The following is a 16,917-nucleotide window of genomic DNA, read 5'->3' on the forward strand; positions in this document are numbered from 1 at the left end:
AGTCCTGATCTTTGAACAATGACCTTATACAGTGTTCTAATATCTCTCTGCTGATAGCAATGAAGAGACAAGACTCAGTATTAATGTGTAATATCAATGGGCCAGTAGCTGAGCAGTGGTCTCCCAAGGGTAGGCTTCATAATCCTTTTACAGGAGATGAGAGTCAAAAGAGGCTTTGGGAGGTCACCTTTTGCGGGGTGAGAAACAGTACCTGTGTGAAGCTCTGCCTCTTTGTGATCAATTTCTCTTCCTTTTCATACTTCATGTCACAGCAGCAGAAAACAGATTTAGATGAATCCTGCAAGAGTCTTAACCTCTGTAAAATGACTGTTTCAGGTTTGCACCAGCAGAGACTACCTGCCAGGAGACAGCTGTGTGTAAATGGGTCAATAATCTTATGTGACAGAATTATGAAGTTTTACTCCATACAGGTACAAGTTTGTTACTCATGAGACACTTGGAGCATGCTTTGATCTAAATGGGCCCACGTGTTTCTGCTTAGCACTGGACAGCTTCACTGCAGTTTTGCCTTTGCCTTTTTTTGTCACACCTATATTTTACTTGCATGGAAGAGATGTGGGAAATTCAGGTGTCTAAATACAGTCCTGAATGATGGCTTTACTGAATTTTCTTAGTGTTTTGAAATCCTTCAATATGTGTATTTGGTATTTAAAGAGAAAAACTTCCATTGTAAGTGACTATCAGCAGTCAAGAATGTATTAAGATAAACTTACTGCTTCTGATTTACAATGCCAACCGTACTGGGCTGCATCAAAAGGATTGTGACCAGCAGGTCGAAGGAGGTGATCCTGCCCCTTTACTCTGCTCTTGGGAGACCTCACTTGGAGTATTGTGTGCAGTTCTGGTGTTCTCAACATAAAAAGGACATGAAACTGTTAGAACAAGTCCAGAGGAGGCCACGAGGATGATCAGGGGCTGGAGCACCTCCCATATGAAGACAGGCTGAGAAAGTTGGGGCTGTTCAGCGTGGAGAAGAGAAGGCTGCGTGGAGACCTCAGAGCAGCCTTCCAGTATCTGAAGGGGGCCTACAGGGATGCTGGTGAGGGACTATTCATTAGGGAGTGTAGTTATAGGACAAGGGGTAATGGGTTAAAACTTAAACAAGGGAAGTTTAGATTTGATATAAGTAGGAAGTTCTTTACTGTTAGGGTGGTGAGGCACTGGAATGGGTTGCCCAGGGAAGTTGTGAATGCTCCATCCTTGGCAGTGTTCAAGGCCAGGTTAGACAGAGCCTTGGGTGCCATGGTTTAGCGTGAGGTGTCCCTGCCCATGGCAGAAGGGTTGGAACTTGATGATCTTGAGGTCCTTTCCAACCCTAACTATTCTATGATTCTATGTTCTCGTGAGGTGCTGTAGCATTTGCTCATAAACACTGTTTTCTTTGAAAGGACATACTTCTTCCCCCCGCCCCGCACCGATTGTCCACATGCAGTAGTGCTGGGAAGTTGCTGCTTCTTGAGGAGGCAGCCACAGCTTTAACACTTGTGTTTTGGAGGAGTGAATTGTGTATGAAGTAGCCCAGACCGTTCCTTGAGTGTGCTGATCTCCAATTGGCAGCATTATGACAAGCAGAAATAGAGCTTGCTGCATGTATGAGGCAAAACAGTGTCTTCCAGGAATACCCTACTTGATCAATGCTATGTCCAGAGCTAGGTGCTACAAGCAGTGACAAGAGTTAATTAAAACAAGTGTTGAACATGAGGGAATGGGTGTCAGGCTAAAGTAATGAAACATACCTTATGAATAAGTGATATTCCTCTGAGAAGACCCTGTGTCACCAGCATTAAGGTACTGCAGTGCACAGTGAATGGTCAAGTGTTCAGTCTCTAGCAGAGGGATATGTACATACAGGCAGCTTTCAGAACTGTGATGGCACAAGACCCCTTTCATGGTGAGGTAGGGGACAAATGACTAGTTCCAGCTTCATGTTGCCTTTCATTGCAACATACTTGGTGAGGCTTTCACCTTTCTGAGTCTGACAGCACATGGGGAGCTCTGGTATACTGATTGACAACTAGTCTGGGTAATACCAGTTGTGTGCATTACTGCTGAAACCTATTTGATGATGGATCACTTCATGGTAACTGTTGTAGGCTTTCAGATGGATCTGCTCTTGCTTCCAAAAAAGCTTGGTTGTGCAGAAGTGGTCAGCTTTCTGATGTGACTTTCTTACTAGCTTAACCAAGGTAAAGAGAGCCTTGGACATAGCCCAGGCAGCAAATTCTAAGACTTCTTTGTTGTTCATGAATCAGTGTTGGTTGTGCAATGTTGTCACTGTTCTTCCTGGCTTTGCTCCCCAGTACTGCTTGCACATGCTGCTGCTGTTTGTCATGCCCTAGTTAATCACAGCAGGCTGTTTCTCACTCTCCCCTATATGTTTTTAGTAGCATCTTTGTGTTGAAAAAAATGCTGGTAAGAAATTAAAGATATGTTTTTGAGGAAATAGGGCATTTTAAATATTAATGGTGTGTTGTGGAAAATTAAAACCTAAAGAATTAGATTAAAAAATGGTACAAAAGTGGTTTTGTATAAATACTCTGTAGTCCTGTTGTGATATTATGTCTGTGTTGAGTAAGAGTGCAGCTTCCTGGTTGCTTGAAGTTGAACCTTGCCTTTAGCCACAGATTCTCACTTTCCTCCCTTGTTTTGATGCTTGGGGGATTGTTAAACCTTATGGTCTTAAACCTTAGGCACCTGATCCAGCTGGAAACTAAAGGAGTTTTGTTTTATATGTTGCTGTATTAGTTTCCTACCAGGTCAGGTACTTAATCTAGCTGTCTGCAAGAGTCTTGATGCTGGTATAAAGATGTCAGAGAACAGTGAAAAAGTTGCACCATCTTTCTGCTGGGAGCAACAACTCGGGTTTCTCTATAGCCAGGGTGAGACTGTTCCCTAAGCACATGGTTGTGGGACAGTTGAAGGTGAATGAAATAGGCACCGCTCCTCTTCTGCCTGCCCTTCCTCTGACGATTCTCCCCATTTACTTTCATTGGGTACTGGCACTAAACCAGTTTAGGAAGTTACATTGATGAAAACAACTTTTTTTTTTTTCCCCTGGGTTAACTTTATTGCCAGGTTGGTTTCTGAGCAGGATGAGGTGAGTGCCAGTGCTGACTCAGGAGAGAGGATGTGTTTGAAGGGTGCTGACTTTGATTTATTTAAGCTGTTGTGGAACTGTACCCTGAGATGCACATTAAGGAACAAAGGATGAGAGTCACCAGTACCAATTTTGTTGGTTTTCTGTGTCCTCTTGGGTTGATTTGACATCTATAAACCAAGTGTGCTGAACAGCTTAGAGGTTGTGATTCATTAACATGCCTCTTATGCTGTTCTGGAAATGAAGTCATACTGGTTATTTAATCTTTTGTGCTTTGTTTCAATGAGAAGACATGTAGTTGTGTGTGTCTGATATGGGCACCTATCCCCAGGTGAAAACAGGGAACTGAGAACCAAGTCCTTTGTGGCAGGTTGCCAGGCAGCCATCAAATGGGAAGTGTTTTCAGTTGGGTTTGTTTCAAACAGTATTTGAGCTGGTAATTTGGGAAAATCTTCAATCTCTTTCTCTCTGGGTCATTTCAAATCCATTTTACCATCTTATCGTTGCTTAGTGCTTATTGTGGTTTTTTTATCTTCCTTTCTGTATTTCCATGTTAATGTAAAATTCACCTGCAGCTGACAGGTTGCCAGGACTGCAGATAGACTCCCCATCCCTTGAACGTCACTGTCTTCATGATGTTCCCCCTTTCATAGGTGGGAATCTGTATGTCACGTAGGCTTGAGTTTTTTTGAGTGGAAGATCACCAAGATAGTTAAGTTATGCAATTTCTAGGAGAGTTTTGTTTCAGATCTTGGCCCAAAGCTGTTCATTCACATTTGTGGCTTTATTAGTCATGGTTTTGTATTTATTTCAGTGTGCAGACTGCAAAAATGACATATAATTTAAGACAAGCAACAGCTCGAGGGAGCTCAGTAGCCATGCCTTGCTCATAAGATACGCATCAGTGTGACCTCATTTTGTCTCATTAAAGAGACCCTCCACGTGATTGTAGGCTGCATAAAGTATCCTATGTGTTCAGTTTAGTAAGTAATCCTGTTCTAGAGCATCAGTGAAAGAAGAGGTGAGCTGGGAATGCAAACGTTGGCTTTAGACAGCAGGATAACCATCAGCAATTCAGGCACCTTGTGCTGATACAACTGTTTGTACAGCTGCACAATAGATTGGGGATCTGACCTGGGGTGAGAAGTAATCCTTTAAAAAAACAAAACAAAGTGCTGGTTTATTTTTAACTGTGATCAGTTCCCTGACTTGAGTCATGGTGAGGTTGCAAACAGTTGTACCAGCAAAGCAGAGCTGAGTGGGAGGGTGCTGCTTATGCTGGTGTGGCTGTCAGAGGGTTACCTGTGTAACCATAGTCTGAAGAAATAACTGAAAGAGGAATTATAAACTGATCTGACTCAACGGGTGCCAGAAGAAGTCCAAGCATAAATTTTCCTCTTTTATTTTATTATTTTTAATTCAAAGCAAGGCATTTGGATGAACTTGGTTTCATTGTGGAGGATCACGTTAAGGAACAACCAGAACAAGCAGTATCTCCACCTCAGGAGCTCCTCAATCTGCCCATGTTTTACCAAGCTAGAGAGAACATGGTGAATGAATAAAGTCTCACATGCACTTATTTCTTGTGCAGACCAAGCTTTTGATGTCTTTTTTACTTTTCCCTTTGAGAGTGCTGTGGCCTAGCTGTTCACCTTGATCTTCTTCCTTAATCCAGTGTTTTTAAACATTCTGAAAGCATAAACATGATAAAGTGCAGGTAGATGAAACCATTTTTGCTCAACTTTTAATTTTGAGTAGATTTTATATTTTGTTTTTATATTCTGGTTTTTCTCTCTTGTTTACCTTATGAATTCCTTATGAGATTGGTGGAGGGCAAAGAGCCAGAAAACACCACTTCTCTCTTTTTTGGCAGCCCACATATATTCCACTTATAGACTGTATGTGTGCTCTTGCTCTTGGGCTGGGGAGTTGACTCTTTTTCCTGTTACAGAATCCTGACTTTGGCCTCCCTACTTTGCTTTCTCTGTGTGGCAGGTGTAAGATGCAGCACATCAGTTGTTCGTTTCAGTTCCTGCCAACCGCCCTCTCAAGCCTGAAAACTGATTTTATTGTTGCACATTGAAAGTTCCCTTTCCTGGGATTTTTATGCTTTCACTGGAAATTTCTTCTAGTTCTTATGCAATCTGGGAGGATCTCATCCCATCTTTCATCAGCTTTCCAGTTCTTTGTGCTGGCTAAGTGAGACATTGTGGTTGAATGACACAAGCCTAAGGTGCACAATCATTTCTGCTTGAGTCTGTGTGGAGGTGTGAGTTGGCACTCAAGCTGCAGAGCTGCTTGCACAAGTGTATGGTGACAGCCTCTTGGGTATGGTGACAGCGTCTTTCCAGCTTGGGGACTGGCAGTTACTCTGTAGGTGGTGAGGTCAAACTAGCTTCCTTGGCTCCAGCCTTGATGCCTCCAGGGACTTCTGGGGCATTTTTAACCAGAAGATGATGAGGTAAGAACTTACTTAGGAGTTGCCAGTTGTTCTCTTTGTGCTCTGTTGTAGCCCAGACTTGAGACTGCCGCTGACCTGAGCATGGTGGATTCTCCTGTTTGATGAGCTGCCCCTGGCACTGAGCAGTCTTTTCCAGTGCCATCCATCTGGCTGAATTCTGTGCATGCTACCACAAAATCACACCTTCCTTTTCTGTGCCAGCAGTGGCTTGCTGCATGGTGTGTTTGTCTTCTGGTTCAATACAAGCATCAACAACTCTGACTCACTCTCTTAGTGTCAGCAGATTAGCATGGTGCATTTACCTGCTCATCTGTCCCACCTTCTGATGCTGTTGAGGTTGTAGAATTTGGTACCCACAGCTGACATGAAAGTGCAGTGTTTCTGAACGTACTTGTCCTCATGCTGAACTCAGCATAGTCGTTCCATCTTTTTCCTACTGAGGAGGCATTTGGGTGGAGTTACCATGATCGTCCAGTCCTTCAGGACTTCTTGGAGATGTGTCTGGCTTATTTAAGCCTTGCTGTTGAGGAGGAGGCTAAGATCTATGACTGAAGAGCAGGTATGCTTTTATTACCAGCATTAATGAAAGCTTTAAACATAGGATTTTTGAGGCAGGAGGAGAAATTGTTTCCTCTGCTTATTCAGTGTGTAAGTTGAGTTACAAATTGTTTCCAAGTTAGTCTTTGAGCCAAACCTCTTCAGTGGGATTGATGTGAATATTTTTCCTTCCCCCCTGGCTATGAATGCAGGCACTGCAGTTTCCTGGTGCTGAGCCTGTTGATGAGTTTTCTGGGCCCCTTCACTAGTGTGAATTCAAGAAAGATCTTTTCTTGGTTAGGTTGATTTCTCATGATATGTGACTGTTGAAAATAAGTTCCTTTCTGTCTCTGTTGGATCCAAGAGCTGTGCTGACCACAGCTTTTGTGTTGGAATAGTTTAAAAATAACCTGTACCTAATGGAGACTTTTTTACCCCCTTTTTAAAGGAAGTGAAGTCAGAAATTAGCTCACAGAAAGCTGAGCAATTGATTTTTTTGGTAAGCTCTTCTCTAGAAAGCATGTGTCGTATTCTTATCTCTCCAGTGAAATACAGAGCTGATACTGGATGACCCTGCTCTCTTAGGCACAAGCTTGGAGGAAAATCTGGGCTGGTAGTGATAAAACAATCTTTTGTTAATGTACGTGTTTGATGAGGTCTTGCTGCTATGGAAACTCTGGGGCTTGGACTGAAGCCAGTGCTTCTGAATAGCAAAGGAAGGTGCCCTTACCACCAAGGCAGGATGTATTTGTGGTGAGGTCCAGCAGGATTTAGCAGCTCTGGAGAGGAAAGAGTGGTGATGACTGGACCAGGGCTGGATCTGCCTCCAGCCTCCCCTTTGCAGTGACACGGAGAGCGGTGACAAGGACTGGCAGGTCCCCAGGCAGTGTATGCCCTCCTGCCAATGCATTGCATTTCTTCAGTGAAGAGGGGGAAGCCTGTAGGAAAGAGCAGCTGGAGAACTAAATCAGCTTATATCATTCCTCTTATGTGCAGTCCTCTCTTGCTCTCCAGCCTGATGTTATTGTAGCCGTGCTAGCTTTGCTAGTATCAGGCCAAATAGGAACACAAGCTGGAAGTGGCCATTTGTGCTATTTGATCCCGGCTTTGGTTACCCTCACTTGTAGACAGCTGCATGACAGATGTTCGCAGAGAACCAGCTCCATATGTTGCTAGATGTGACAGGCATTCCCTGTCCTGCACCAAGGCTTGGCTTAAAAAGAGACAGCCACCTCAATGCCAGTGTGAGAAAACAGGTGCTGTCTGTGCTTTGGGTTGAGATCCCTAACAAGGACTTGAAGTACCTCATCCCTCCTTGAAAGCATTTTGTGCTTTCTGAGTAGGTGACAGCAGAAGGACCTTTGCAATTCCTGCTAATCTGGCTTCCAAGAAAAAGCCTTCTTTAACCCCAGATCCAGGCACTGGTTTTTAATGAGTGGTTTAGGCATTCCAGCCATAGTTAAAAGTACATAGCTCAACCTCTCTTTCTTCAGAAAGAGCTGAAAAGGCTTAGCTTCCGTTCCTTTCTTAGGAAGAGAAGAACATTCTTGCTCTCACAGGCTACTGGCAGAAGTGCCAAAGCTTTGTGATTTAGTATGATAGAAGTATGGCACAGATAGCCTGCTGTGGTTTAACCCCAGCTGGCAACTCAGCCCCAAGCTGCCACTTGCACATTCCCCCAGTGGGATGAGGTGAGAGTCAGAAGGTGAGAAAACTTGTGGGTAAAGGCAGTTTAATTGGGAAAGAAAAGCCACGTGTGCAAGCAAAGCAAAATAAGGAATTCAGCTGTTTGGCCATCTCCAAGGAAAGCAGGGCTGAGGATGATGTCCTATGCTGTGGAATATCCCTTGGGTCAGATGGGGTCAGCTGTGTCTCCTCCCAACTCCTTATGCACCCCCAGCCTCCTTGCTGGTGGGGTGAGGAGCAGTAAAGGCTTTGATACCCTGTAAGCACTGCTCAGCAGTAACCAAAACATCCCTCAATTATCAACACTGTTTCCAGCACAAATCCAAAACAGATCCCATCCAAGCTGCTAGAAGAAAATTAGCTCAAATTGTAGCAAAACCCAGCACACAGTCTTCTTTCAGATCTCTAGGAGATATGGTATGCATAAGGACTTCTATTACAATTTTATTTTCCACATGGTCCTTTCTGTAGGTATGGTCAAGCTCTGCTTGAAAGTAGATTGGGCTCTTTCCTTACGTACAGTTCAGCAGTCAGTGTGTTTGTGCCCTGTCGTTGAGGCAGAAAGTGTGTTGGTGAAGGAAGTGTGCTGCTGCTGTTCAGCTCACTGCACAGAGCTGAGTGTACCTATGGCTGTGTTCTCTCTGGTCTTGCTTACTGCAGTTCCTTCACCAGCCTTACTGGTGGCATTCCCTTCCTCGGCTGGCATTCTTCAGTAGCTTTTCCTAAGACTTCTCTTTCACTTTTGCTGCATGTGTGCAGGTTGTATTCTGTCTGCCCTTGGTCTGAAGAGCCACGCTTGTCTTGGTGAGGGCAGTGTATCCAGAAAGGGCTGTATTTGATAATAGTTCAAACACGGTGCAGGGGAAGGCTCAGGATTCAAAGCTGTGTGCTCAAGTAGACGGGGAAGGTTTGCAGCTTCCTGCATACCATGCTGACCAAGTGTTTCTAGCTATACCCTGAATGTTGCTGCAGGTTCTTGGAGAGTTTGTTCTCTGCCCAAGGGTCCAGGGTCTCCAAGGGTCATCTCCATTCTCTGCTGACTAGACAGACATGTCTTGGGCCTGTGAATCAGCTTTTGTGTTGGGAAGCTGGTCTCACAGCACAGTGGGAGATGTTTTATTTTCTTAGACTGAATTTTCTTCTGTAGAAGTTGTTACCCAGTCCAGTGTAACTAGAAAACACCAAGCTTTTCAGCATGGATGTAGCTGCTGCTTCTCGTTGCTAACACATCTAGCTCACAAGAAGCAGTCACCAGTTACCCATTAGCCAAATGCTGTAGTCCTCTTGCCTGGTATATGCTGGTGTCCTGTATTCTTGTTCTTTGCTGCTGGCTGCTTTGAGGTTTTTAAGGGAAAGTCTAACTTCTGTCAGTGTGACATTGAAGTCAGTATTTATTCTTTGCCTGTGGCCCAGCTCCAGAATCATCAGTGGCCATCTGCCTTGGTCTTCAGCACCACAGGTCCTGCGGGCTGACTATATCCTAGGAGCCACAGCAAGGCGATGCTGGAAAAATGGACATGTAAGCTGCTTACGACAAAGGCATGAGTCAACAGTGCTTAATGCAGTCAGCTTTCTTGCTGTGCAACTGTCACGATTTTAAATGTTAGTTCTATTTATTTTGGAAAATAGATTTACTAGCGAGTCATGAAGCATTACCACTGTACAAGACTGCTTATATAGAGTGGGGACATCAGCGTCACGGTGTGGTTTGCAGTAATTCTCACACCCATTGCAGTGCAGCTCGTTGTCCCCACCTCTCAAGTGTGTGGTAACCTCTGAGGCTAGTTCCCTGTCACCTGAAGTTCCGGCATTGAAGAGGACATCTCTGTTCCTTAGTTCTGGTGGTGGTCTGGTAAGACATGGGAAGTCTTCAGCTAAGGTTCAGTAATGTTTAAGAGTGCTCTGGGTATTCAGGAGCACAGCACTGTTTGTTTCTGTGGAGGGTCATATTCCCTCCTTACGAGTAACATTGGTATTGGGGACAGGGTTTATCCCACTTGACAGTTTGGAAGAGCAGAGTTTGTGTCTTTCTGGCTTATGTTTGAAAGTATTTTGTGCTCTTGATGCCCATCCTGCCAAAAAGTGTTTGAACAGTGAAGTGTGCAGTTCAAATTTGGAGCAGATACGCTAACAGACAACCATCCAGACTTAAATATATATTGATAATGTCTCTTCCAGTACAAGAGTGGGGGATGCGCAGCACAGCACAGGATGTGGTATGTCCTTCTGTAGTCACTGATAACTCTGCTCCTAAACTTCACCCCCACTTCCTGCAAGTCTGCCTTTATGGGTGATCTGTCTTGCTAACTATAGATAGGTCTGTTGGAAGGGAGGATGCTAAACTGGCCTTAATGTTTTACTGCTGTTTGAGCTGTAGCAGTGATGTTGGAGGATCTGCTTCCATAAATTAGTCTCCCTCAAGCTGTTGTGTGAATTGTTCACTCCATTTTACAGTATGATTGGAAGAACTCTGAATTTTATAAGCCAGCTAAAATAGTTGAACCCATGCCTTTGTTTAACAGAGGAAGGATGAGTAATATTTAGGCCTTCAAATAATTTCTGCTTTAAATTTGTTTGAGACTCCAGGGATTATTCTGTATTTGTAGATAGTGTCCATGTTTAGTAATAACCTTTTACTTTGAGTTGGTCTGATGGAAAACACTAAGCTTTATCTGAGTTATAAAGTGTCTGTTTCTCAAGCCCTGTAGATAGCTTCCCTTTAAAAAATGATGTCTCTGAAGTGCTACTTGCACAAAAGTATTTTCTTATGCCTGCTTGTATGTGGGAAAATACTGGCTGTATCACTGTTTTCTTTAGAACGTGTAGATGACTTTGTAGAGCAGTCCTAACTGGGTTTAGACTCTCCCCACCTGATGCCCGGCTCCTTCTTTTGTGTCACAGCTATGGAATGTGTTGTTTTGTGGCTGTCACTCCCTCCCAGCTGTGCCTGCACATCCAAAACTTGTCATGTTGGGTTTTCTTGGGGGCTGTGGGTAACTTGGCAGTGAGCCTGGGGCACTTCTTAGGGGCTGCAGCCTGCTTCCACTGCCACTGTCCCAGAAGCCATCTCACAGGTACCTCTAGGCTATGCAGTGGAGAAGGTGTAAGGGACTCTGCAGAGTGAGTGGCTGCTGTCCTCAGGTGGTGTGTGCTTGGTTTTTGCCCACCTTTAGGAAAGAAGGCTGCTGGAAGTAGGCACAGCGTTCAGATCTCTTGCTCTGATGGCCAGCATCTGCCTGTAGCCCATAGGTGAGGTGCTGCTGTGAGAACAGACTGGGGGGGAGAGTGTGTCTGCCTGGGTGCTTGTGATCTCTGTCTTACTGAAGGTGTCTGAAGCTAATGAATCTGCTTGGATAATCCCCCTGCAGTATGGATAATAGTACTTCTTTCTGTCACTGGTCGGTACCCTGAGATCTTGTGATTGGTTTTTGGTGAAAACCGGGGCTAGTACCAGACTTGAGCATCATAATATGTCCTAAGTATGGCAACCTCTGGTATTGCACAGATGAATCTTCTTTTATCCCGTGAAGTTTAAACTGTTACAGAAATACGAGAAGTTAAACTTGTCCCCTGTGTTGTTTGCAGTAACTGAAAATCCTGCTTTAGTCACTGGCAAAATAAAAGAAGTTGATCCAAGATAAAGCTGTGACAGGCAGGGAAGATGTAAATCTGTAAAGCATTCATCTGAAATCTGACGTGCTGATCTGTTGCAGATGCTGGCACCTTAATATCTTCTCAGATATTAACTACCATTAAACCAAACTAAACCATATATGATGTAAGCAAGCCTTTGCTGCTGAAATTTCTTGTTGTTAATAAAACAGACAAGAGGGAGGAGAGAAATCCACAGCATGTTTTTGTCTTTGTGATACAACTTAGGCTTTGGGTTGATTTTAGGAGACAGAGGCTTTGAAGGATACCTTGAAGAAACTGATACAAGTTGCTACAGAGGGACCATCTGTGGTATTGGTGTTTTTGTTTCCCTCCTCACCCCCACTCCCTGTCCTCACTGTAAAAGCCAGCTAAATATTCCCATTATTCCCTTTACACTGAGTCTAGTTGTGTGGTCATGTAACCACAAAAGGAAATATTTTCCACCAGCTCAGTGAGATGATTCAGCTCATGCTGTTCCAAAAGCCAGTGCGAGGGAGCGAGCGGGGACATGCAGTCAGGGTGAGAGAAGTGTTGTCCTGTTGCAGGGAGTTTTGGGATTAGATTGGGTTAGACATGCTGGGAAGTATCGCTGCTACTTCTGAATCTCTTGAACTGTATCTCCTGCATGATTGAATTGAAGGGAGGGAAAAGAGCCTTGTCTTCATGCAGAACTTCCCCCAGCTTGGCAGTGCTGTGTAGCTGTGGAGACATCCCGTGGCCACATGAGGAACAGCCTGAACCCTTGTCCAGGCCTCCAGGATCCCTCTTGATTACTGCCCTTACTTGTGGCTGTGCCAAGAAACTGGAAATTTGATGAATTCACCGAAACTGTAGTCACCATATGGTTCTTGTACCAAAGACTGGATAACTCATCATTGTGAGGAAATCCCATGGAGTTTTCCCCAGCAGCCTCAGAAGCAGCTACAGTCTAAGCTGGAAAGGGAAAGTCAGGAGGAGAGAATTTGAATGGCTTTACTTATCCATCATCCCATGGCTGCGTCAGGCAGTCTGCAAGCATTAAAAGAGCATCTGTCTTCTCCAAAGCACTTCTAATCTCATTTGGATTTAGTGATCTGTCTTGCCTACCTCTGGAGATCAGGGACCTGTTGTGCATGTAGGTGCTGTGAATATCCAGAAGTAGTTGTTGGGCTTAGAGTACTAAAGAAGAGAATTGTTATTTAGTTTTTCAGATGTTAAAAATGCAGAGGCACAAGGAGTGGAATTCAGAGTCTTGAAATCTTTGTTTTGCTTGTGACAGTCTCTGTTACAGGCAGGTGTGAGCTTGGTCTTAGTTGTGCTGTAGCTCATGGTTTGCGCCCCATTATCATCTTGCCTTACTGGTAAGATTAACTAGAGGAAAGAAATAGTATTTTTCTACAGATTGAAGGCTCAGAATACTCGTATCTCCTCCTATCAGCATTATTGGAGAAGCTGGAGATGAGACTGCCTCCAAATGAGCATGTGCGTACCTGTAGGATTAAAGTGGTGGTGAAGAGCATGCTGGAGCAAGTGTGATGTAAACAGAGAACAGAAGAAGAATAGTTATGGATATATATATATAGACAGAAACCTTTTCTGAGCCAACAGGGAGTGAACGCAAGTGGTCCTCTGTTCACAGGAATCTCCTTTGCTTTTTCAGGTCATTGTAAGGAAGCAGATCACCAGGATTTCCCCCCTGTGTCTCCCTGACCGCTGCTGAGCCACCCTCCCAGCCCATGTGGCTCTCCCCATGCTCCAAGAGTGCAACTGGTGCCCAACGCAATGTGTGTTTGTCAAACCATGGAAGTGGGCAAGTATGGCAAGAATGCCACTCGATCTGGAGACCGGGGGGTCCTGCTGGAGCCTTTTATTCACCAGGTTGGTGGCCACAGCAGCATGATGCGCTATGACGACCACACTGTCTGCAAGCCCCTCATTACCAGAGAACAGCGCTTCTATGAATCTCTGCCCCCAGAAATGAAGGAGTTCACACCCGAGTACAAAGGTGAGACCTGTTTTCTTCCCAGAATGCAGTTACACGTGTCAGGAACCTGCCCTCATTTTCCTGCAGCTGCTTATGTCTTGCTGTCTTTTGGTGCCACTTCATTTGTTGGTTTTAATTCTCTTTTCAGGCTAACAATTTTGTAGGAGCATATGGACAGGAAAAGATCTCTTTCTATAGGCATGCAGAAATCAGTGTGCTTCTCTTTTTAGACAGTGTGCAGCATGACTACAACTGACAGTTGTAGTCTGATGCTTAAGGTTATGGGTGTGTAACTGAAGTAATTTTACTACCAAGTTTCTGTCAGTTACAGCCTTGACCTTGCACAAATGAAGTTAGATCATATACCAAGCATTGGCACATTCCAGTCCCATAATTTACTGCTTCCTCATCCCATCTCTTTTATGGACATGTATCAGAAAGCTGCTGAAGCAGGAAACATTGCTTTCTGAGTGCTGAGCTGAAGCCTTGTCCTCAGTCACTTTGAGGGAATGGAATTTTCCAGTGTATCACTGTAGGAAACTGGGAGCTCATCTGTGTCTTTCAGATGGTGACGCTGGCAGGCAGCCCTGTGGGGGGACTTAGTGTTCCTATTGCCTCTGCTTCTTTGTCACCATGTGGTGTTGGGGCAGACGGTGCTTTGCTGGGACCACCACCTGTTTGGGGTCTTGCCATTTGATCTGATTGCAGCCTGAGGGTCTCAAAGCGGTGTCAGCTTACTTACCTGTGTCTGTGTGCAGGTCATGAATGGAGGCCTCCAACAGATGGGTCCTCTTGTACCCTCAGACCACTCTGGGGCCATACGGTGCTTTAGTGACCCATTGGAAACCTCAGCTGAAGCCTATGTAATGACTAAAATCAATATGATGGCAGGATTTTCTTGGGAGATATATTTAAAACTAATGAAGCTGATAGTCCAGATGGAGATCTGTCTTGAAATCAGATACTTCCTGGTAGCCTAAAGATAAAGAGCATGCACCTCCACCCCAGTGTGGGACTTCATCTGATAGTCCCAGAGTCTGTCCTACTGACCTGGAGGAGAGGAAGATTTGGGATACTTCCTGTCTGAGCACTCACATCTTACTGTAAGATTGCCCTTTCATGGAGATGTCCATATCCAGGCAGCCCGAGCACTCAGAATGGCATATATGTAGTGACATGCTGAAGTCCCAAACTGCTCTGAAGTAGTGTTGAGCCACCTGAACCTTCTCAGCATTGTCATGTGCAGATAAGGGAAAAAGAAGGGCAGTGACATGATGGCCTGCATCATCCAAATAGTGCAAGCCTTTGTGATGCGTTATTTGAATCAGTCACTAGTGTCTGATACTTCTGGCAGCTTTCAGTGCTTCACAAGCTACTGAAGGATTTTTGTCATTGCAAGTTAGGAGATAGGCTGGTAGCCTCATTTTCAGGGCTGGAGGTGGTCCTGAAGATCATGTCAGCTCTAACTAGTGTGCCAGCTATCTTGCTCTCTGGCTGGTCAGGTAGATACATTCAGAGTCTGTGCTGTTAAAGGTCGATACTTTCCCTTGGATCATGGTGCATTCCAGGAGCCTTCAGAAGGTAAAACTGCACAGGACAAAAATGGTCCTGCTTACCTGCACTTGGCTGAGGTAGTTTTACTTCAAGACCCTCCTGTTCTTATTGCTAAGAAACCGCAGGACATTGTAGGTCCCTTTTCTGTGAGACTGGCTGACTTGTGATAACAGGGACAAGTGTCATCTCAGCCGCAGAGCTCTGTACTTCATAGTTTAGATACGAGAGAGCTTCTTTAGCAGAGAAAGATAAAACAAGGACATTGCTCCTCAGCCAGTAACGTCCTTGTCAACAGCAGGAGTGCTTCTAGACATATATAGACTGTATATATTTTGTATGCTTTGCCCTCCTCAGTATTTTGGTGGGCTGTGCTTGGCTTTCTCCAGTTTGACGACATTTGGTGTAAGACTGAAGGGAAGGAAATAATCACACCCCTAAGTCTACCAGCTGTGCTTTTGTCCTTCATTTCCTGTGGTAGCAGAGCTTCCCCTGCTGCTACTGACTGACTGCTCAGGTAGCAGCTCAGAGCACCATTTTGGGGATTTCTCTATGCTGTGCTTAACAACATTTGGGTTCTTGTGGTCTTAAAACCCCCTTTACATTGCTCTGGATTTGCTTTGCTGCTCTGTGAGCTACATTTTCCTCTCTTCTGTTGAACATTTGGATGCTGGTGGTTGTGTATTCCTTGCCCAAAGAAGCAGAACTGACATGCCACTTGTCTTTGGCAGGTGTGGTATCTGTCTGTTTTGAAGGAGACAGCGACGGTTACATTAACCTGGTGGCCTATCCCTATGTGGAGAATGAGGCTGTGGAGCAGGATGACATGCCAGAGAGGGACCAGCCACGACGCAAGCACTCGCGTCGGAGTCTTCATAGATCAAGCAGTGGCACTGAGCACAAGGAGGAGAGGCCTGGCTTGGCCAGTGACAGCACTGAAAGGTAAAACTTGGAGGGTCCAGTGACAACATGATGAGTGGAAAACCTCTCTTCCCCTTTCAGCTCTGGTGCTTCTTTTGTTGCAGGTGTCTTTCACTTGCATAGAGTGCTCAGGCTGTCTTGCACTTGCTTGCTGGGCACACGGGGGCACTGCAAACTGTGTCAAGAGTTCTGCTGGGCTCAGGATGAACTCATTCACGTGAAATGCTTCTGACAGGATAACCCTTGTCAGTTTATTGGATGTGGAACCAAAGTATGTGGAGCAGGTTCAAACACTCTTTAGTCCACGTGGTTATTAACACAGAGGTTTCTTCCAGGGACGCTTTGAATATGGGTCTGTACCTTCACACCAGCCAGAGCTCCCTGAGAAACAAACATTCCTGTTACTCTATCCATCGCAATAAAACCTAGCAGAGATGTTAGTCTAGATCCTTGAGCGTGAGTCCGCAGCTCAGGGTATTAGTGAAGATTTGCTGTTAAGAAGATTTGAGTTGTGTGAAGCGTGTGGCTGGAGAAGGAATAGGAAATAGTTGTGTGCAAGGGGAGGATGTGACACTTGCAAGTATCTGGAGAATGTGTGGATTCTAACAGGAAATTTTGTTCTGTTTTTATACCAGCAGCATCCAGGAAACAAAGAGTCCCAGGGTGGACCTGCACATCCATTCAGATGTTCCATTTCAGATGTTGGATGGGAACAGTGGTCTGAGCTCTGAAAAGATCAGCTATAACCCCTGGAGCCTACGCTGTCATAAGCAGCAGCTGAGCCGCATGCGGTCGGAGTCCAAGGACCGAAAACTCTACAGTATCCTTTGGGAAGCAGAAATAAGCATGTTGGGTTGCTGTTACTGCGTTGGCCTTACATGTTTGTACCTGAGGCAGCCAGGCCTGCATTTCCTTTGGGTTTCTTCACACGAGCAAAGGTGTTATGATTTTCTTTTTACTGTTTCTTTCTCCTTCCCATACAGTGGCACATGTGTGACACTGATGCTCAGAGAAGCTATGTTTCTG

At 44.8% G+C, this 16,917-nt stretch overlaps 1 protein-coding gene across 4 annotated transcripts in view; it reads left to right on the forward strand.

The window, feature by feature from the left end:
* Positions 1–16,917, forward strand: part of IP6K1 (inositol hexakisphosphate kinase 1) — a 38,746-nt gene that overhangs the window by 16,340 nt on the left and 5,489 nt on the right. For 2 of the 4 annotated variants that reach the window (XM_031042366.2, XM_031042367.2), the window contains 3 exons: positions 13,096–13,440; positions 15,702–15,912; positions 16,527–16,711. In XM_031042366.2, the coding sequence (XP_030898226.1) occupies positions 13,218–13,440; positions 15,702–15,912; positions 16,527–16,711 (619 nt within the window). In that variant the 5' untranslated portion in view covers positions 13,096–13,217. Of the gene's footprint in view, positions 1–9,631; positions 9,655–13,095; positions 13,441–15,701; positions 15,913–16,526; positions 16,712–16,917 lie in introns of those variants that run through there. The other 2 variants (XM_005141568.4, XM_005141569.4) reach the window with 2 other exon arrangements.

Source organism: Melopsittacus undulatus, chromosome 9 (genome assembly GCF_012275295.1).
Source record: "Melopsittacus undulatus isolate bMelUnd1 chromosome 9, bMelUnd1.mat.Z, whole genome shotgun sequence".
Taxonomy (NCBI): domain Eukaryota; kingdom Metazoa; phylum Chordata; class Aves; order Psittaciformes; family Psittaculidae; genus Melopsittacus; species Melopsittacus undulatus.